Here is a 20,584-nt window from a genome sequence, read left to right as displayed (position 1 = left end):
ACCAGGAAACGCGTAAGGGGGCAGCAGAGGAGACTGAACCGTGGCACCGCCGGGCACACCGGTGACACAGACGCGGCAAGCACACGGTGCGAGGCCCTCTTCCCCCCGCCCAGCGGGACGGCTCCGCCTGATTCCGGCCTGCGCGGGAAGGACGCCTTCCTCTTGGGGCCACGCGAGGCACGCCAGGCCCCCCGGGAGCAGGGCCGCCCCGGGCACTTACTGGCCAGGAAGCTGTTCTCCCGCATGAGCTCCCGAGCTGCGGCCTCCAGGCCGGCGATGGACTCCAGCCCCCGGAAGCGGTCCAGCGCCACGCAGGAGGACAGGTTGACCAGGACGCGGCCCAGGGCGAGGACGCGGGCGGTGCCCGCGCGGCTCAGCATCCTGCCCAGGGCGCCCCCTGAGGGCGTGACACACAGACGTGGCGGCCCCCGCACAGCAGCTCCCACCCCACGTGGACGCGGTGGGAGCGCCCTGGACGCGCGGCTCGCTCCCTCCCTCTGGGGGGAGTGCACTCCCCAGACGCTCTGTCCACGGGCACCCTGGCTGCTCCCGGCGCAGCGTGCCCGCCCCGTCACGGCCGTCCCCTGACCAGACCCTCTCACGCAGGCGGGAAGGGACGGCTGACGTGCGCGGGGCTGGTCGGCGGGGACAGGAAGGGAGCCAAGAGCGGCCTGGGCGGCAGGAAGAGGCTGGCACCCGCAGCATGGCAAACGCGTTCTCCCAGCCAGGCCCGAGCGATGCTGGAGCACGTCCCTTCCCGGGAGCCCGGCCCGCGCCACGGCCGGTGGCTCGCTGGCACGGCCGTCCCACTGGCAGCCGTGCTGGGAGGCGTGTCGCCACCAAGGGAGCCCCTCCCACCCGGGCTTGTGCGCTTGCAGCAGGGCGGAGCTGGGGCCACGTGAAAACACGCCCAGGAGGAGACGCCAGGGAGGGCTCTGGTGTCGGAGGAGCCGGGTCACGGGACAGAGGCTCGGAGGAGCCAAGGATCCCCGGAAGGTCGGTGCGGGGAGAGCCCCGGGACGCCCAGGGCGGGAGAGCAGTGACTGAGGGTCACCAAGGGCGTGGTAGCAGGGCCTGTGGAGGAATCGCGTCCCCCGGGCTTGCTCTGGCCAGGGCTGCCCACGGGCCCCTCACAGCGTCAGCAAAGGTGTGTGTGAATGGAGGCGGAGGGCCCCTCTCCCGGCCGGGGCACCACTCGCAGCCCCGGGGGCTCCTGCCACCCCTCCCCCAGGCCCCGTCCTCTGACAAGACCTGGGGAGACGCTTGCTCAGGACCTCATGAGAAAGGAGGAGCGTCCATTGAGACGTGACCACGCACGAAAACACACCCACGCCCACACACACAAACCACACGCTCATTCCCACACACACGCCCACACACCCACGCACACCCACACACGCATGCTCACACACACCCACACACACATGCTCACACACACATGCTCTCACACACATGCACACATACACTCACTCACACACCCACACACATGCTCACACACAGGCACGCGCATGCACACTCACACACACACCACAAAGCTGTGCAGAGCCTGCGCGGGCCCCTCCCCGGCCTGGGGACTGGCCTTTCCTGGCCTCTAAGGCTGGTGGGCATCAGCTCCCGGCCACAGCTTCCTCTCAGAAAGCACCCACGGGACAGAGGGGTGGCTGGGAGCGCCCACCCAGCCCCAGGTCAGTCAGACGGAGCAGAACTGTCATCGACTGGGAGACATCAGGACAGAAACAGACGGAGCCCTGGGGGGTGGCCAAGCGCCGGCCAGACGACACCCTGCCCAGCCGCGCCCGCAGGCCCCGGGCTCCCCGGTGTGTGGAAGGCAGTGCTAAGCCCCAGCCGGACCCGCAGGTTCACAGCCTGCACACGCAGAAGAGCCGTGTGCCCCGTGGCCCTTTTTAAACCTGAACTCCGCGTTTTCAAACCAATGCAACTGCTTTCAGCTGACCGCCAACCCCGAAACACTGACTCCCTTTGTGAAGTGACTCCACACCTGGCACGTCCTGCGTTCAGACTGGGAGCCTTCCTTTCCGACCGCCTTCTTTCCCCGTCGGGCCACAGTCGGCCAGTCAGAGGCCCGGGTGGGGGCACCAGTGCGGGGGAGGGGCGGGGGGAGGCGGGGGCCTGTCGCCTGCAGAGGGCGAGGCGGGACCACACGGGGCACAGGACGTGGCTCGTCAGCGTCCCCAGACACCTGGTAGCCAAGGGGCGAGCCACCCACTTACACCCGCATTTTACTCTTACACACCCACACCCACACACGTGCACACACCCACACACACTGACTCTTACACTCACACATGTGTAGACACACAGGCACACTCACTCTTACACGCTCACACTTGTACACACAAGTACACACACCCAGTCACACACATGCACCCACACACCCATACACACAGACTCTTACACTCACACGTGTGTAGGCACACTCACACTTGCATGCCCAAGCACGCACACACCCTTACAGACCCACACACCCACACTGGCACGCTCACACACACATGGGAGCACCCACCCACGCTCACTCACCGTACGTCTGGAGCCTTTCCGTCAGCTGGTCCACGTCGATGCCCAGCTGGGTGCCCACGAAGTGTCTCACGAATCTGTTCCTCAGGGCCTCCTGCGGGAGACCGGGCAGCTGGGGGACAGCGGCACCCCGGCCCCGCGGCAGCCCTGCCCGGTGCGCCCGTGGTTCCCTCGTGTGCGCGTGAGTCGCCCGAACAGAGCCGCGGGAACACCACCGCGAGTCCCGGCCCACGGACACCGCGGGGCCACTGCCCACCTGCAGCTGGCCGAGCAGCTGGCTGTCCCCGCCGCTCTGGAAAACGCCGGACGCCTTCAGCAGCGCTTCTGATGCGGTCCGCAGCTTGTCCACAAACAGGAAGGTGTGATTAGCCTGCAGAACGAGGCCCGCCGGTCACATTGGTGTGCCAGCGAGGAGCGCCCGCAGCGCCGCGGCCGCGGCACGGAGACCCCCGTGGGAGGGCTCGGCCAGAGGGGCAGAGTGGTCTGCCGCGGCCGCCTGCAGGCCGGCCCACACTCCCCGGGCCAGGTGGCCTGTGCCGATGCCCTCCCAGCCCAGCTGTGTGCGGCCCTGAGACCTCTCGTCCCCGCTCCTCCCATCAGGTGCCACCCCTGTCCGCTACAGAGCCCCCTTCCTCCCCGTCCTGACGCCCCCATTCCCCTCGGTGTCCTCACGGTGTCCCCAGCATTCCCCTCATTGTCCACACGGACGCCCCCGACACACACTTGCTGACTCAAACGACGTTTGTGGGGCGGAGAGCGGAGCCCAGGCACCAGGGGCTGGCACAGCCTTCGGCGCCACGGACACAGGCCCCGACCCCCAGCACAGTGCCCACGCCTCCCTCTCAAGACAGAGCGCTGTCCTCGGGAAGCAGGTGAGACGTGCGGTCACACCCACAACGCTCCCGTTGCAGCGTTATGTCAGTGCCAAAGAGAGGAGGGTGAGCAGGGCTGGGGCCCCCGGGAGCCCCGATAATGGTGCCGGTCACCCCCAGTCGGTGGGGGGGAGGCGGCCGCCACCCTAAGGGCCACGCTCCCGCTGGGCACCGAGCTGTGGGCCCCGCGCCCCTGCCCCCGCCCCCCGCCCCGGTCCTGCGTCTGTAGTACAGCCAGTCAGGTCGGTCAACACGTCCGTCTTCTTTTCTACAGACACAGAACACGCACACCTCCTTCACGGTGAGGCTACAGACACAGAACACGCACACCTCCTTCACGGTGAGGCTACAGGCACAGAACACGCACACCTCCTTCACGGTGAGGCTACAGACACAGAACACGCACACCTCCTTCACGGCGAGGCTACAGGCACAGAACACGCACACCTCCTTCACGGCGAGGCTACAGACACAGAACACGCACACCTCCTTCACGGTGAGGCTACAGACACAGAACACGCACACCTCCTTCACGGTGAGGCAAAAGCAGGCTTGCAGCTGTTCGTGTGCAAAACAGCACAGCTAGTAAATGACAACACACCAAGAGATTCTGGTTCACGTAGCTGCAACTGTAAACCTGTGCCCCGACCTGTGTGTACGGTATGTTTTCTGCGTTTGTAAGCGTGTTCACACACAGCCAGTCACTGCCCCTTGACGAGGGGGGGAGCCCTGGTCTGTCCCGTGCGCACTCACCCTCCCTCTCCTCGGGCCCGGGAAGCACCCCTGAAACCAACGACGGGCTCGGGCACAGAGCAACTGCTAATAAAACCCCCAAACATGTACATGATTTAGGTGTTTATTGTGAGATGAGAAATTCTTAGCAAAACACTTGTGTAAGCACTTTTAAAATAAACAAGTTAAAACATTTTAGGTATTATCATGAAAATCTCCAATTTAAGGACATTCAGAAATGGTTATATGGGAAATTATAATAATAAAGATATCAGCTATAGAAGATACTGAATGTAACCAGCATTCAGACTCCATGCGTTTGTTATGAAACTAAGAAGTGGAAACTAACCACCGCGGCGTCCCCCGAGCACGCAGACGGAGCGCGGGCACTGCCTCCTGAGGCCAGCGGACGCAGGGACCGGGCACGCCAGCTGCGAAGGACAGGTGAGCGGGAGAGACGGCACACGCCCACCCCGATCAGACGCACGCACACACCTCTACGGAGCCTCCTTCCAAATTACTTAAGGTTGCTCAAGCGTGAGGCCGCATCTAAGTCACAGCATCTAACAGCAACTTAAATATTCAAGCTGCTGAAAACACTGACACCTAACTAACGCGCCAGAGGCCTCGGCACGACCGGGAGACACCCGCCGATGCACACCGGGCGTCACGGGTCTCAGCAGAGGCTCCCCCTCAGCCCCCAGGCGCACCCAGCGCCTGCGCCCCCAGCTCTCCTGCACCTGCCCACTGCCGGCCCTCCCTGCCTGTCTCCGTCCTCACAGGGCGGCTGCTCGAAGCCCACCCCGCCGCCAGGACGTCCACCTCAGGGAGGCGGGCCTTGCGAGCCCGGGCGCCAAGGGCAGGGACAGGGACACAGGCCACAGCAGACTGGACTCAGCCTGTGGGACCCCGCAGGGGGCCAGCCGACGGGACGATCGCGGGGACTGCGTTAGAAGACCCGCCCCTGCCACGTGGGCCTCTCGGCCGCCACGCCCTCGCTCGCTCGCCGGAGCCTACCTTCCGGATGACCCTGCTGACCTCCGGGGTGTCCGGGGCGTACAGGATGCGCCCGAGCAGCAGGGGTTTCAGGAAGGACCACACCAGGGCTGCCGTCTGGGGACCGCAGGATCTCCTGGTAGAGCTCCAGGCAGAACGGGGCTGAGCAGTGTCAGAGGGGAAAAAGGTGTCATTGGAGACACAGGGAGCCCCGAGAGCAGCGGGGACCCTCACCCCCAAATCTGTGCACCCCCCCTCGGCGAGCGGCCGACCCGGCTCTCACTGGGGCAGGCCACGCGGCAGTGCTGCTTCCCTGACGCCGCACTCGGGGCGCTGTCTCCTGAGAGGCTTCAGGACCCCGTGTGCGCGCCCACCCTCGGGAGGGAGGGGGAGCGTGGCCTGCGAGGTTCCCACTGCCCGGTTCCCACTGCGCGGCTGTGACAGCGCTGAGCAGCGGCCGGGCCCAGAAGGCGAACGCTGCGGTAGAAAGGGGACGCCCTGGCCTTCACTCCAGGAGACACTCCGCGCAGCCACACGGCTCTGGGCCCGGAACGAGGGCTTTTCAACCCAGTCTTGGCTCTACCATCGGTGGCCCCTGCACGGTCTTCGCTGCGCCCAGAGCTGCGAACTTCCTGCTTTGATGCACCGACCGCCTCGCGTCCACCCAGATCCCCCACCCCCCACGGCGGCTCCCGCCCTGGCCGCCGCGCGGTGGGAGTGGACTTGACTCCACCCACGGAGGCCTCGTGAGGGCAGAGCCTCCGTCGCCCCAGAGACGCATGGCCCGGCAGTCCGGGGTCTGAAGGGGGGCAGTGGGAGCTTCCCGGCGCTGGTCCGCGGTCCCCGCAGAGAACGTTCAGGGCGGAGAGATTACCCTGGCTCTAAAGTCCTGACTCCCAGCGCCCAGGGCCTGAGGAGAGCTGCTGCGAGCACTTCCAGTACTCACTTCGCCGTCCAAAGTCACCGTTTCAGAAGAAAGACGCGTTCTTTTGTTCAAAAGGTACTGTAAGAGCGATAGAGACGATCCCGTAAAATGTGAACCAAGAGCACGGCTCCACGATGAGTCTTAGAGCGTGAATTCCGGGGCTCGCCCTCGCCGGTGTTTCCCGGCGTCCCCAGGAAGGCCCCTCAGCCGAGAGCCTCCGTCGCCCGCGGGTGCTGCGTTTTGTCAGTCGCCCTCTCTGCGTCTGTGGGTGGCCCGTGCGCCTCTCGCCTGGTTCACGCGGTGTGTCGTGCCCGTCGACTGGCAGGCGCCGGACCAGCCGTGCGCGCCGGGGGCGAGTCCCACCGAGCGGGGCGCTGCTCTCTTCAGCGCCGTGCCGAGTCCGTGCCGAGTCCGGCCTGTCAACACTCCGCTGAGCAGCCCCAACGCCGCACCTTCGTTGCCGGAGGGACAAGAGGCTCACAGGGCCGGGGCGGGGGGGGGGGACCACCCCGTAAGGGCGGGGGGAGACCACCTCCCAAGTCACACAAGCGTCTCCCGCTGTGTTGCCCATGGGAACTAACGCTGGCGTCGAATGTCACGTACCTGAGACTGCAAACCCCACGGACACACGGGACACGGGGCAGAGGGTCCGGCAGGAGCCCCCGGCCCCTCCCGCCCAGAGCCCCCCCCCCCCCCCGAGCAGAGCAGAGCAGAGCGCGAGACCGGCGTGCACGTCGCTCTGGAGGGCATGGCTGGCTGGCCGCTTACCGGCGTCCCCGGGAAGGTGGAACTTCTGCTCGTCCCCGCCCAGGGGCCCGTCCACTCTGGGCAAGTGCAGGGGCAGGTGCGCGCCGCCCAGGAAGGACGCCTCCTCCTTGCAGACCGTCTTCGTCACCTCCTGGAAGGAGCCGAGGGCGGAGCGCCGGGCCTGCTCCCCGGGGGGCGCCTGGGCACGTGCGGGAGACACGCTTCAGTGCCCCAGGGACTCCCGGAGCACGGTGCCCCCTCCCACGGAAGACACGCTCGGGCCCCACTGTCCCCGCCGGCCCCGCTGCCCGGAGAGCAGGCAGGCGTCACCCCACGCCAGCGAAGCTTTGTCCTGGCGGCGAGTCGCTGACCCGTGGACGGACACTGACTCGGACGGCAGTCCTGCACCGTCCAGGACACGGTCTGCGTGTCCTGCTGCCGAACCGCCCGGACCCCGGGCGCCTCCCCAAACCGCCCCTCGCGGACGGGCACACGGAGCCCCCGCCCCCGAGGCAGCCCGAGGGCGCCACTGTCCGCCACATCCGCACCCCGAGTCCGCAGGCTCCCACCCCCTCCCCTCCCCGCCGGTTCCCGACCCCCAGAGTGTCCCGCCACCGACCCCACTCCAGTGTGTGTGTCTCCGCAGAAACGGGCTGCAATTCGTAAGCCAATCACCTGTGTGCCAATAAGTGTTCTGAGGTTTCTGAAGGCAGTTTACTCTCTGAATTAAGTGTGGCGGCCCCTGGAATCTCGCCAGTGCTGACAATGGGTCCAGGGGCCTCCGGCCTCCCCGACCACGCGGGACCTGCCCCGTGGGGGCGAGCGGGCCCACAGACCTCCCTCGCCGGCGCTCAGGACCCGCCAGACCTTGCTCTCTGTGTGCCGTTGCCTCCAAGCCCTTACGAGGCGCTCCCGCCCCGGCCTGCTGCTGTCTCCTCTGGGCAGCAGGCGGGTGTCGGAGGAGAAGTGCGGGGGGAGGGACCGGGCCCGGCACACGGGGCTGTGTCCCGAGGCCCAGAGCACAGGCCACCTGGTGGAAGCCGGACACGTCCAGCAAGGCTGAGATCCCCGACGTGCGGAGGAACTCGGGGAGGCGCTCCAGGACGCGGCTGGCTCTGGGGAGCAGGCGGCTGAGCCGGGAGACGACGCCCAGCAGGGAGCCGAGCACGCGGTTGGCTCCCGCCGGTATCAGCATCTGGAAGGAAAAACACCACGGAGTGACCCGGGCCACGGGGCTAGCGCTCACGCACCCCCTCTGAGCGGGGACAGCGTGTCACCCGGAGCCCGTGTGCCTGGTGCTGCGGCTGAGATCGTTTCAGAGCGCCGTCCCGCGTCTCCGCGGCCCCGAAGGGGACGTCTCGGGAGAGGACCAGGGCAGGACAATCCCCGAGAGTGAGGCAGGTCAGCCCTGCCGCTTCCCGGGGTCCCGACGGGCCCGCGGGCTTGGGGACAGGGCTCACTGTGCGGGCTCTGGGCTGAGGACACTGAGGCCTGGGAGGTTCCCTCGCCGTGCGAAAGGGCGGGGGGGGGGGTCTTAACCTCAGACGTCAGTGCGCTCTGACACCCTCACCCCGCCCCCCGCCCCCTGGGGTCACTTATTGTCTGCGGCTGCTCTGGAGAACGAGCCCCCACAGGCGGCGTCTCCCTGCCCGCTGCGGTTGTTCCTGCGGCCACGGGGACCGGAAGGGCCGGCGGTGCCAGACCCCGGGCGCCTCGGCGCACCTCGAGGGTGGCCGAGGGCCCTGCAGCCCTCGCTGCCGTCTACTCGCCTCCGCACTGGGAACGAGGCCCCGACAGACGCCCCCCCGGGGCGCCCCCAGCCGTCGCCCCGCACCTTGTAGACGAGGCGGCGCAGGTCCAGGTGCCGGCCCACGGACACCAGCAGGGAGCAGGCGGCGGCCCCGGGCAGGCTGCACAGCTCCCTCGCGGCCGGCGCGGACCGCCCGCCCTCCGGGAAGGCCAGCAGGAGACGCAGCACGTCCTCGTCGCACCTCCCGGACAGAGCCGCCGCCAGGGCGCCCGGCAGGACCTGCCCGAGCAGGAGGGTCAGACAGACACAACGGGGCACTGAGGCCCGACTCCCCGACTCCCCAACACCCCGAGGAGCCCCGACGCCAGTCCCCCAGAACGCCAAGGGCCTCCCGGCACCCCCCTCCCCCAGGGCAGCCCCCGGGAGGAGCGACCCTGTCTCTGCTCCCTGCTGAGTCTCAGCCCTTGCCCCGTCCTCACTCTCGCCCGAGTGAGACCGTCCGTCCCCCTCCGTTTCCAAACTGGAGCCAGACCACCCCACCCACCCCCCCCCCACCCCCCCCCCCACCGAGCTCCCTGCCACTGTTTGGGAGGGAGGGCGCCCGGAGCCCGAGGAGGGGCCGGGGACGCCCAGGCCCACTGGGGTTCGCCCGTGTCCCTGCGCCCGTCGTGGGGCGGAGCTGCGCCCCCGGGTGGGCGTGCTGTCGGTGAACAACCTTGGTGACGTGACAAGCCACGAGCGACAGGACAAGCACCGCGAGCTTCCCGCACACGTTCACCCTGCCGGGCGCGGCTGCCAAGGGAGGCCCTCGGGGACCGGGAGCCTAGAGAGCGGCAGAGCTCACGGGGCGCTGTCACCACCCCCGACCTGTGAGTGGGGAACCTGCGCCTCCAGAACACTGCTGACGGTCCCCTCCGACAGGGGGACGGCTCGAAGTGCCTCGGCGGCCTCGGTGGCGTTCCTCATCAGCTCTCTCACCTTCACGCCTGGAAGACGGCAAGGGACACGATGAGACAGCCCCTGCCCGGGCTGCTGCTGCAGAAGCAGGCTTCCGCGGTCACCCGCAGGGACCACTTCCTGCAGACTCGAGCTCCGGTCTCAGGGACCTGCCCCAGGCAGGAGCTCCACCGCGCACCCTGGGGGCAGCGACGCCCCTCTCCGGGGTGTGGCTGCCCCCTGCTCACGCCTGTGTGTCTAGCGTCTGCTCCAGGAAGCAGTCTGCCCCGGGAGCAGCGACCATGGGCCGCCAGGCCCCCACCTCCCCCTGCATCTATTTGAGTCCCTTCTCACCCCGGAGGAGGGCCGGGGAAGGACTTGCAGCAGCCTTCAGACGCAGCCCGTCGAGGCCGCCAGGCCTGGAGGGCCCGGGCGCCGGGCCGGAGACCGGGTCAGGGGCGGCCACACCACCGGAGGCCCCTCCCCTCCCCCGGCTGTGGTGCCCGGCCTCAGGGCTGGCCTGCTGACCCCCCGTGCGTCAGGAGGGCCGCACTCTACATCGTCATCGACCTGGACGGCCCGGCTTTGCCTGCACAGGTTTCCTCGTGGCCGTGTTTCTGCAGGAGGAACTGAATTTCATCTTTAATCACACGACTGTGGAGGAGGAAGCACACACTCACCCGGGGTCACCGTGAAGTTGCCCAGAAGCGCCATAATCGGCGTCCCAGAGAACAGAGTCTCCCCGAGTCTTCGGGCCAGCCTAGAACGGCACAAAAATGAAACACGTCTCCACAGGGCGGAACGGCAGACACCGTGCGGGTGAGTGGCCCTGCCTGGCGCCCAGGGGCGTGCGAGGCCACCAGGTGGCGTCTCACAAGGCCCCTCGGGCAGCCTGGCACCGTGTCCCCGGTGCCATGTGTGTGCACCCCCGGACACCACGGCCCCCAGCTCTGCCCCTCGGGGCCCGCCGGGCGGAGGAGTCCAGGGAAGGAGGGGCATCACGAGCAGCTGCCCGCAGGTGCGGACGGAGTGGACTGGGCAGACCACGGGCGTCCGAGGACTCGGACCCCAGGAAGTCAGAGCTCCGGCGAGCAGGCCACCGGCACAGCACCGAGTGCCCGACGTCCCTGCCCCCGGGGGGGCTCATACTTGGGGAACAGGGACAGACTCAGCCCCGCACGAGGCAGCGACTGAACGATCCTGTGTGAGCCCAGACGCACTGCACACGGCCGCATGGTCTCGGTCCCAACACCCTGATCTGAGGCCCCGTGGCCCACGAGCCTCAGGGCTGACGCCGCTCGCACACCTCACAGCCGAAACGTGAGGTCCTGCCGCACGCAGGCGCGGCTCGGAAACCGTGTGCATCCACACGCGTGTTGAAGGGGCAACGCACACGGCCGTCTGCGCGTGTCCGTGAAGGGCGCGAGCCAGCCCGCCCTGAGGGAGACCTGGGAGCGGCGGCCCGGACGCACCTGAGCAGGCGCTGCGGGGCCCAGTCCGGCGCGGGCGCGCATGCACCGCCCTCGGCGCTGGCGTGCTGCAAGCGGCTCCTGAAGAGCTCCCAGGCGCGGGAGAGGTTCCTGCTGAGACCCTCGCAGCTGAGCACCTCGTGGGGCGAGGACCACCCCTCCTCCAGCTCCTGGAAGACACCGCAGGGCTGCGGTCGGAAGGAGGCTCCCGGCTGCTGCTCCCCGGGGCAGCGTGCCTGGAGGTCCAGCCACGAGCTCCAACCAGCTCCTTCCCGAGTGCGGGGCCTGGCCAGGCGTCTGCCAGCTGTGAGAGCGGCTTCTGGTCCTCGTGCGGCTCTGCACGGTGACTCTCCACGGCCTCGAGCAGAGAGTGAGGAGTTGGAAGCGACCTGCCTCGTGGCCGTCCGGTCGGCCGAGGCCCTCCCTCCCTCCGAGGGGAGTCCCTGCCGACCGTGGGAAAGCCCGGCGCACGCAGAGCCTGGGAGACTGAGCGCGGCCCTGGGCCTGCGGCTCTCCGGGCCCAGGCGTCTTCTTTGCACAAGGTGTCCCTGGCGTGAGTGCTGCCCCCGTGGCCTTGCTCCTGCCGCACCGAGCCCCTGAGCACAGGCCTGGGAAGGGCGCGCAGCAGCACGCACCACGGCGCTGTGCACGCCCAGCGGGCGAGAGCCGGCGCGGGGGGGAGCCCGGCGGGAAGCTGGCTGAAGGGACGAGGGGCTGCGAGTCCGGAGCCTGGGCCACCTTTCGAGCACCACTCACTCACACGGTTACAGGGCTTGACTGGAACGAAGTCGCTGCGTGACAGCCAGCTGGCAAACTTCCTGAAAACTGTGCAGCCCGTCCCGGGGGTCCGGCAGCCCCCGGCGTACCCCGGGGAGAACCCGAGAGGGGAGGGTGCCCCTCGTTCTGCAGCCCTGACCGCCCGCGTCCCCAGGCCGGGCTGGCGCAGCCCCGTCAGCACGGGAGAGACGCCTACCTGGTAGAGGTCGCGCAGCACCGCGGCCACCTGCAGAGCAGCTGCGGCCAGCCGCCGCCCCCAGCCTGGCCCGCGGGCCCAGGCTGCGCACAGCAGGTCCTCGGCCTCGGAGGGGTGCTCTGCGGAGGAAGTGGGCAGACGGGGGGTCAGCGACCACTCGCTCCTCAGCCAGCTGCGAGTGTCGTTCGGGCAGGTGCAGAGTGACAGGGATCCGCAGACACTCCCTGAGTCACCCAATGAGCCTTCGGACGCGAGGAGAACGCCGCGCCCGGGCCTGTGCGTCCCGACTGCAGCCCACCCCTCCTTTCCCCTGGGCCCCCCTGCATGTGCAGGGGCTCGTTTCCCCCCAGCACGTCCCCAAACATTCCCCCTTCTGCACCTCGGGTGCCTCCCACCACCACCATCCCCCCCCCCACCCCGCACCTGGGCCTGCCCCGCGCCGTCCCGCTTCCATCCTGGCCCTGAGCGGAGGCGGGTGCTGACCCACAGGGCGAGAGGAGGGCTCCCACCCGGCCTGCCTCTTGGGTCCCAGGGACAGTGCCCCCTCACGGCCCCATCCCTCTCCCCAGCCCCCACCCCCTCCCACCCCCACCCCCCTGGACCTCCGAAGCCTTCCTCTCTGAGCCTGGCTCTCCCTGAGGGCAGATGGCCGTTAGGGGGCCAACCACAGCCCCCGGCAGCTGCCTCCTCCCATGTCCTCCTATCTCCCTGCTGCCCCTGTGCCTCCTGCCCTGCAGCCGCCTCACCTCCAACCTGCCTGCCAGGGCCCAGCCTCAGGCGCCTGCGTCCCCAGCCACGTGGACACTGCGGCACGCATGTGCTGGGCCGGGCGGGGAAGGGCTGTGCACGCTCCCCGTCCCAGGTCACTGCGAGAGCCTGGACGCGGCTCTGTGCCCGCTCGGGGCTTGGCAAACACTCTCCGGTTCGGTACGGGAGACTCCCTGGGTTTTGTGAGTGACAAAACCCTCCATTTTTCCGACCAGAGAGAAAACTCAGGCCTGCCTCCTACAGCACCTGAAACACCGCGTTTCTCAAGGGCACTCTGCGAAGCCGACGCAACTCCGCACGCGTGCAGCGCCTGAAACACGCCCCGGGTCTTCTCGTCAATCTCGCTGCCCCTCGCACTTCGAAAGCTGAGCTCCCGGTTGAGCCAAACTTAGTTAATCTCTTAGGAAAACGCCACCGGGGCGAGTGACATAGCATGTGTCCCAGGGCGGCGGCCCCCTGCCGGGGAAGAAGCGGCAGCGCCGACAGGAGCCCGCACCTACGGGGACCGCGAGGCCGGGTCTCGGACGTCGTGGTTACGGGGGAAGGGCTGGGCCCTCGGGAGACGGGGCCCGCCCCTGACACCGTCCTGCGGCCACTGTCAACGCCGCCGCTCTCCGGGCAGAGCAGCTGGAGCCCCCAGCCTCTGCCCTCCATGTACCGGCCCTTCCCCGCGTCCCTCCTCGCCTCTGCAGACCCGTCTACCTGACCTGGCTCACCTGCCACTGTCCCTCCGCTTGGCTTGGGGACACATCGGACGCCCTGCTAGGGCAGTCCAGCCCCACCACACTCTGGGCCTGCCCCTCTGCTCCTGCTGGCCCCTGGGACCGCAGGCCCCGGGACTGCAGCGAGGCCAGGCACCTCGGTCCACTCTCTGGGCCGCAGTTCGCCCGTCTGGGAAACGAGAAGGCCAACACACTGAGCCGCTGGCCCCCGGGTCTGTGGGCCCCGAGCTGCACGCCCGGCTCTCCCACGGTCGCCGTGGCCCAGTCCCCCCCAAACCCCCTGGGCTGGCGCCTGAGCCCTTCCCAGGCCCAGTGCCAACACCCTCCAGTCCACAGAACAAAGGGACAGTTCAATAAGGAGAGCGGAGTGACAGGCTGTTTCTCCGTCAGGCTTGAGGGTGACATTCTTGAGTTTTCTTAAAATGAAACATAAAAATTCAGAATTGATTTCCTGTTACTAATGCAATTTCAAGTAGACTCTATTAATTTAGCAGCCGCAGCACAGAATGGCAAACAAAGATAGACGCGGGTGCTAATGAGCGCTTCATCCCTTTGAACGCCGTCACGTCAGCTGACTTGGAGGGTGGGAATGGCCACGCCTCCGCCACCGGCTCGGAGTGTCCAGCGAGCAGAAGGGTGGGAGGGCCTGCTGCCCGCAGACGCCTCCACGCGGGGGCGTGCTGCCGGCCTGGGTGCTGGTGCTCTGCCTCCCGGCACTGCCAGCGCGCCAGCACCCCTGACCGGAGGCAGACTTTCTTCACAAACAAAACCCACATGACACGCAGGGCTTCACTCACACCCACGGCGTCCGCTGCCTCCAGCCACCCTCGCTCCCGGCTCCCGTGGCTTCACCGGAGAGAGAAGCCCGTGCTCAGGTGTGAGGAGGCTTCTGTGCAGGGAGGAGGGGAGCGGGCGGGTGGGAACGAAGCCCACCCGCCCCACACACTCCGTTTTCACTTGAGAACAGCTCTCCGGGAGCTGGGAAGGGCGCTGCGGGGCCCTGGGCGCACAGAGCCCTGCAGCATCTCCGACCGCAAGCCCACGCGGGCCGGGAGAGGAGGCGCAGGGACACCAGGGCGGAGCGCGCCCTGCAGCCCGGCACGAGCAGCCCGCCTGCAGGAGCAGCCCACCTGCGAGCCTGAGGAGCGCACGCAGGACCAGCATCTTCACCCTCCGCAGGGCGGCCGCGGCCGCAGGGGGCTGCACAGGCGGCTGGGGGTCCTCACACAGTCCAACAGCACTGAGGGGAGAGAAGGGCGAGGTCACCCGGGAGACCTGCAGGCATGGGTGCTGTTCCCGGCTCCTGCGAGACCACCCACTGCACGCGTGGGGGCTCGCGCCTCCAGAGCCGGGGGCCCCTGCCGCGCACCCGAGCACCCCTCCAGCCCGAGGGTGCGGCGTGCACACGTGCACACAGAAGTGAGTGCTCTGGACGGTGAGCGCGCAGGCCCGTGCTCAGCAGGGAGACACGGCGTTGGGCCCGGAACCACGCCAGCGGAGACCAGTCACCCCCGCACCGTGGTTCAGAGCGCAGACAGACACACGCCCGCCCTCCAGCCCTCCCTGGCCGGGAGGACGACAGGGTCGTGTGCAGGGCCGTCCTCCAGTGACCGTCTGGGAGAGCACGTTCTGGCGCGCTATGGGCTCCAACGGCTGCACCCCAGTGGGGCCACAGTCGCCCTGGGCCCACCGCCCAGCCCCCGCACAGCCGCCCAGGCGGCCTTGCCCCTCGCTCAGGACACCTTGTCCTGAGTGGGACGGGGAACTGCCCGCGAGTGCCCCGGTCTGACCGCGTCCCACTGACGCGGGGCTTGCCTAGCCGGCCCCCAAACTGTGGAGCCAGCCCCTCGTCCCGGTCCTACCTCTGGGCCGGGCCCTGACTGAAACAGCACCCTACGGGCCCCTGCACCCCCTCCCGCCTTCTCTCCAGCGAGCTCAGGGGGGTGAAAAGCACATCGGGGGAAAAACAGAATGTGACTCTTAGCTTTAAATTTTTGGAATTTTACCAATTCCAAATATGATAAAACACCACAGTAAATTGAAAATATTTAAAGCCCTTAGTTATGACTAGACAGTCAATACATTAATTTGAATTACTCGGTGATATTCCACACACACAAATATTTAAAAACTAATCTGCACTTTTTATAAAGTAGAATTTCATAATTACTTTCATAACCGGAAAATATCTGAAAGTGGGGTAAGCGATGACCTTTGCCAGGGGCTGGGTTTCCACTCGTTCCCTAGTTCCACCACGATCGTCAACGTGACTCACCTCGACCTCTTCACAGGAGGGTCCCTGAGACAAAGCCACTCGGAGAGCGCTCCGAGGCGCCGGGCTGCGTGCCGCCGCTGGCGCACGTGCGCCCCGGGAACCCCCCACACAGGACACTCACCTCCCCTCCGCGGCGGCGGCCCCGAGGAAGCCTCTCGGCAGGACGGGCGCTCTGTTCTCGGGGCTCTCCTTGTCCAGGAGGGGGAAGAACGCTTCCAGAAGCTGTCCCACGAACTCCACGACGCTTCCTGGGGGCGGACTCATCCTCTCACCCTCTCCTGACTGTGCCGGGGTCGAGGTGAGGTTCAGGAGATCCGTGATGTGAAGGTCGCGGCCACCGACACTCCAGGCCGCTTCTGGAGGACTCGCAGCCAGGTCACTGACTGAGTTAGTCAGGAAGCTTTCCAAAAGCAACCGGACAACGGAGACGTTCGACAGCTGCTCCCAGTCCACCGGTTGAGTGAGAAGGCCGGCACCAACATCACCTCCTCCTCTGGCGACGTTCTCGAGGAAACCCAGAAAGGCAGAGACGCCTGCAGTCAGCAGAGCTGTGTCGTCGGCTGAACGCCCATTGGCTGCAGGAGGAGATGATGCTGGTATCATTCTGGAGTATTCGTCATTTGCATATTTATGAAGCCAGTTCTTCATGACCGATGGAAAATCTTCAGTAATTCCTAATGCCTGCGATGAAGTCAGGTTTTCCAAAAACTGGGCAAGTTGCAAAGTTACATTCAGAAGAGCCACTGAGTTAATGGTTTGGGTTTCTTTGTTAATGTCAGAGAACAGGGGTCTGCTATTTAAGCCACGGTTTAGATCTTCCATGATTTGCTCAGACTTAAGCCACAGATCCTCAAAACTGTAAGCTGCTTCACGTTTCTTAAGAAAACTCGATAGCGCTTTGAAACCCCTTCCCGTCAGGTTTGCGCTCAGAAACGTCGAGAACAGAGAGGCGGGAGAGCGGGTGCCATTCCCCAGGCTCTGGTCGCCGGAAAGCGACTCCGTCATCCTTCCCAAGATCACGGAAACGTTCCTAAGAGACGCCTGCGCGCCTTCGCTGCTGAGGACCTTGTTGAAAGCAGCTAGCTTACCCAGAATGTCTTCATCCCATGTGGCTTCTGTAAAACTGACGTTTTTCAGTGTTTCTATGATCTGCACAGCGGCCTGCTTTATGGGGCCACTGGGACAGAGTCTGGAGACGCTGCCGTCGCTCCGATTTCCAGAAGAGGGGACGAGCGGCAGCACCTTCCACCAAACTCCCTGCACGGCCCTCACGTGCTTTAACGTGGGAGTCTTCACGCGGGAGACTTCGGGCAGCGCCGGGAGGAGGGAGGCCCAGTCCACTAGCCCCTGAATCGCGCAGACCACTCTCCCAGTCACCTCCCGCTGTGCACTCTCGTCTGAACACCACGAAGCCTCCCCCGGGGGAGACAGGTGGAGGCTGTCCAGAACACTGGCCACTCTGCTGTGGACGTGGCCGTGACAGGCTGCGAACTTGGGATTCTGCTGAGACCCGGAACTTGTGCGGTTCCGGCACCAAACCACAGGGAGGCAAGTTAAAGCCTCCGCAAGGAGGCTCGGTTTGTCTGACGCCAGCGCAACGGTGTCCAGGAGAGCTTTTATCGCACCAGCCAAGTCTTCCTTGGTGACATCGGAAATGCTTGTGCCGTGAAGGACCGTGAAGTTGTAGAGGTCCCGGAGGACCTCCGTGACGTTGCGGCCCGCCGCTCTCTGCAGGAGCCTGGCGGCGTGAGGAAGGGCGTAGTACAGGCCCACCATGACATCCACGTCCTCTCGGGGGAACAGGCGGGACAGCCTCAGCAGCTGGTTGGCCTTCCAAGCACGGGAGCTGTCTACCAGCTTTTCCATCAGGCCGACAAGCAGGTCGACCCCCGTGTTATCAGCGCCTGGCCTACTTATGTTCTTAAACAATTCCACTAGGCTTTCGCCAAGTTGTTCAAGTTGGCCTACCAGAAGGTCTATGTCGGTGTTCTTCAGGGCGCGCAGAAGAGAAGCTACCTTCTTCAAAACTTTATGATTACCTGGACCTTCCGGAATGTTGTGAAGGACGGAGGGCATCAGGGAGTTGAACACATCCCTCACCAACTGAACACCAAGACCCACAACCTTCACTGCTTCACGTGGAATTATTTTGGATGAATTTTGGAGTTCATGCGATAAGTTGAATGCAAGGTAACTAGCTAAATGAAAAAGTGAACGGCCTAGATGATTTATATACTTTTCCTTTGGACTGGTAGTAAATATACCTAAAAACATTTTAGCTTTAGAAGAGAGGTTATTTTCCAGAAAGGTAGGGGAAATATCTCTCACAAGTTCTTGAATTTCTTTCCCCAGAGCTACTAAATGCAGCCAAATATTTTGAAATTGGCTAGGAATTTCATCGGACACTTCTATGGGTCGTAGAATTAACTCAGTAAACCGTTTCCAGGTGGGCGGAGATGCAAACTCAAAGTCTCTGGTTAGGTTGCTGACAATCATCCTTACCTGCTTTGTGGAATCATTTAAAAGAGTTAATAACATCTCGAATTTTGGTACCTTTTCTTTTTCAAAGACTGTAGTAAGAATAACGTGTAGAAAGTCAGTTATGTTTTTTAAGTAAATATTCACACAATTTACATTTGACATATTCAATGAACAGCCAGGTTTCACTGTATTCAACAACCAAGTAATGAGCGTCAATGTAGAGTTAATTTTCTTTTCCGCGTCTCCGAAACTCCTCAGAATGCCCCGAAGCTGGTCTTGTGAAGAACTGGGGTTGGCTCTCCCACAGAGACGGTTTATGCCGTCCGCCCATTCCATGCACCCTTTCAGTCTGCTGATGGAGCCCTCAGAGTCAAATGAGGAGTTTAACAGGGCCAGGATATGCAATGTCCTTTGTGAAGTGTTTACATGTGACAAGCCGTCTTCCAAAATAAACTCAGTAATATTTTGGAAAATGTCAGCACAGGACAGCAAGTCTCGGTCATGTGACACATTTCTAAGAAATAATATTGTTTCTCTAAGGTCAGCGATGACACTTTCAAGCTGTGCCTCATAGTCCGTGAGGTTACTGGGAAGCAAGCGATCTATCAAACGGGCATGTCCGTCTCTGGGTCCTGAGGCGTCGCCTAGCTCCATGAAGACACCCAGCAGGGAACGGAAAAATTCCCTGCCGGCACTGGTGTTCAGCGGAAACGCCCCCAGCCCACGCAGGGCACTTTCCACGGCGAAGAGCGACCTCTCGACTTGGTCCCGGGGCAGCGACTCGACTCTGGCTAATGCACCACGGAGCGCCGCCCAGAGACCCCTGAGAGCCAGAAGCCCCTCCCGGTCACAGGAGCCGCCCCCTGGAGGCAGGCTTTTAAGTAGACGTAACACGAGCCTCGCAGGGCGATGGGTAGGAAACCGCCCCCGGCAGCTTTCGGAAATCTTCAGGCCCCTTTCCAGTTCCTCCGCCAGCTGAGAGAGGCCAGCATGCAGGGGGGCGAAGACGCCCGCATCCCACTGCAGCACCTGCGCCGCCGTGCCTGCCCAGACCTCAGCCCACATCCGCAGCCACGGGACGAAGCAGTGCAGAGCCTGCAGCTCGCCGAACACGCCATGGCGGGTGGAGCGGTGTGAAAGGACCTGCGCCCAGGGGAGGGCCCCGTCTGCTGAACGGTTCACAGGAGGAGCGCTTTTGTTACCCCACACAAAGCACTCGCTGCCCAGCGAAGCTGCTGCTGAACCCTCGAAGAGCTGGTTCACGTACTGGAGTAAAGAAACACGAAAACCTTCGTCCTCCGTGAAGAGCTGCCTGAGGCCCATCAAGGTCGCGCGGGTCGCTTCCCACGCTGGGCCCTCCGTAGACACCAGGGAGTGCGCTTGACGCTCCAGGAAGTTGAAAACAGAAAGTAATTGTTGACAGTAGGATAATTCAGAAATCCCTCCAAGAAATTCTGTTGTCTCATATAAAAATGCAAATGCTGCACTGATGTTTTGAACACTAAATTGTTCTATGATTTGCAGAACGTGTTTCGAGGTTTGTGTAAGGGAAGAGAGCACAGACTCTCTACTCTGCATGCCCGAGAATTGATCAATATGCTGGTGAAATGAAGAATACACCTGCAGAAGAAAGGCTGTATCTTCATCCTTAAAGACATTTAGACACAAGTGAGTCAGTATTTCACCCACTTCTTGTTTCTGGGGTTCAGAAAGGGCTGAGAGGAGGTCGGATGCGTTCCTGACAGCACGCACTGTGCCCAGAGCTTCCGAGGCCTGTTCCAGCCCCAGAAACCCAAACTCACGGAGACTGTCTAGTACAGTTTCGCTCAGATGAACAAAATCCACTTTCACAGCTGCCGACTTAGGCCAGTCCAACCAAAACAACTGGGAAACGTTAAAGCTTTTACTAAGAATCCTCTCATTTCCTAGAACAGAAAAATTTGAAAGTGCAGACAGGGTTTCCAGCGTAGCTCTGTCTCCTTCCGGAATGCCATACATCCACAATTCCACTAGCTTGGGGTTAATCTCAAAAAGTACTGTTTCTATAAGTCTCAAGATATAGCCTGACTCCTTCTTTTCAAGACTTTGTGTTTTTTCAATCACCTTTTGGCCAAATTCCCAAAGTTTCTGAGCGTCAATACCAGATAGCTTTCTTTCTAAACCCTTGAAATGATTCACCCACAAATGACTTGTATTCAGAACAGTCTCAGTGGGCCCACTGGGTGAGTTGAAAGGGTTGGGCAATAACAATTTCTCCAAAAATTCCACAAACGACAAGAGAAAGTTCATTTGCTCATCTTCAAGGGTATGCAACTTCTTATCCATCATTAGAAGCTCCTTGGTAGAATTTAAGATCCTATAATGTTAATAGAACCGTATTAATATCAGAAAAAAATAAGTTAA

The 20,584-nt window shown here is 63.8% G+C and overlaps 1 protein-coding gene across 1 annotated transcript in view; it reads right to left on the bottom strand.

Moving 5' to 3' along the window:
• The window catches only part of ABCA13 (ATP binding cassette subfamily A member 13), a 75,273-nt gene that overhangs the window by 24,031 nt on the left and 30,658 nt on the right, over positions 1–20,584 (bottom strand). Inside the window, 14 exon segments of the mRNA XM_036010419.1 lie at positions 221–397; positions 2,539–2,629; positions 2,792–2,905; positions 5,157–5,246; positions 5,248–5,297; positions 6,829–7,006; positions 7,838–8,002; positions 8,642–8,836; positions 9,425–9,543; positions 10,174–10,253; positions 10,966–11,132; positions 11,936–12,054; positions 14,556–14,728; positions 15,822–20,537. Of these exon segments, the coding sequence (XP_035866312.1) occupies positions 221–397; positions 2,539–2,629; positions 2,792–2,905; positions 5,157–5,246; positions 5,248–5,297; positions 6,829–7,006; positions 7,838–8,002; positions 8,642–8,836; positions 9,425–9,543; positions 10,174–10,253; positions 10,966–11,132; positions 11,936–12,054; positions 14,556–14,728; positions 15,822–20,537 (6,434 nt within the window).

The sequence above is a fragment of the Phyllostomus discolor genome, chromosome 10, assembly GCF_004126475.2.
Source record: "Phyllostomus discolor isolate MPI-MPIP mPhyDis1 chromosome 10, mPhyDis1.pri.v3, whole genome shotgun sequence".
NCBI classification, from domain to species: Eukaryota; Metazoa; Chordata; class Mammalia; order Chiroptera; family Phyllostomidae; genus Phyllostomus; species Phyllostomus discolor.
The sequence above is the reverse complement of the archived record's forward strand: the minus strand, read 5'-3'. Positions and strand labels throughout refer to the sequence as shown.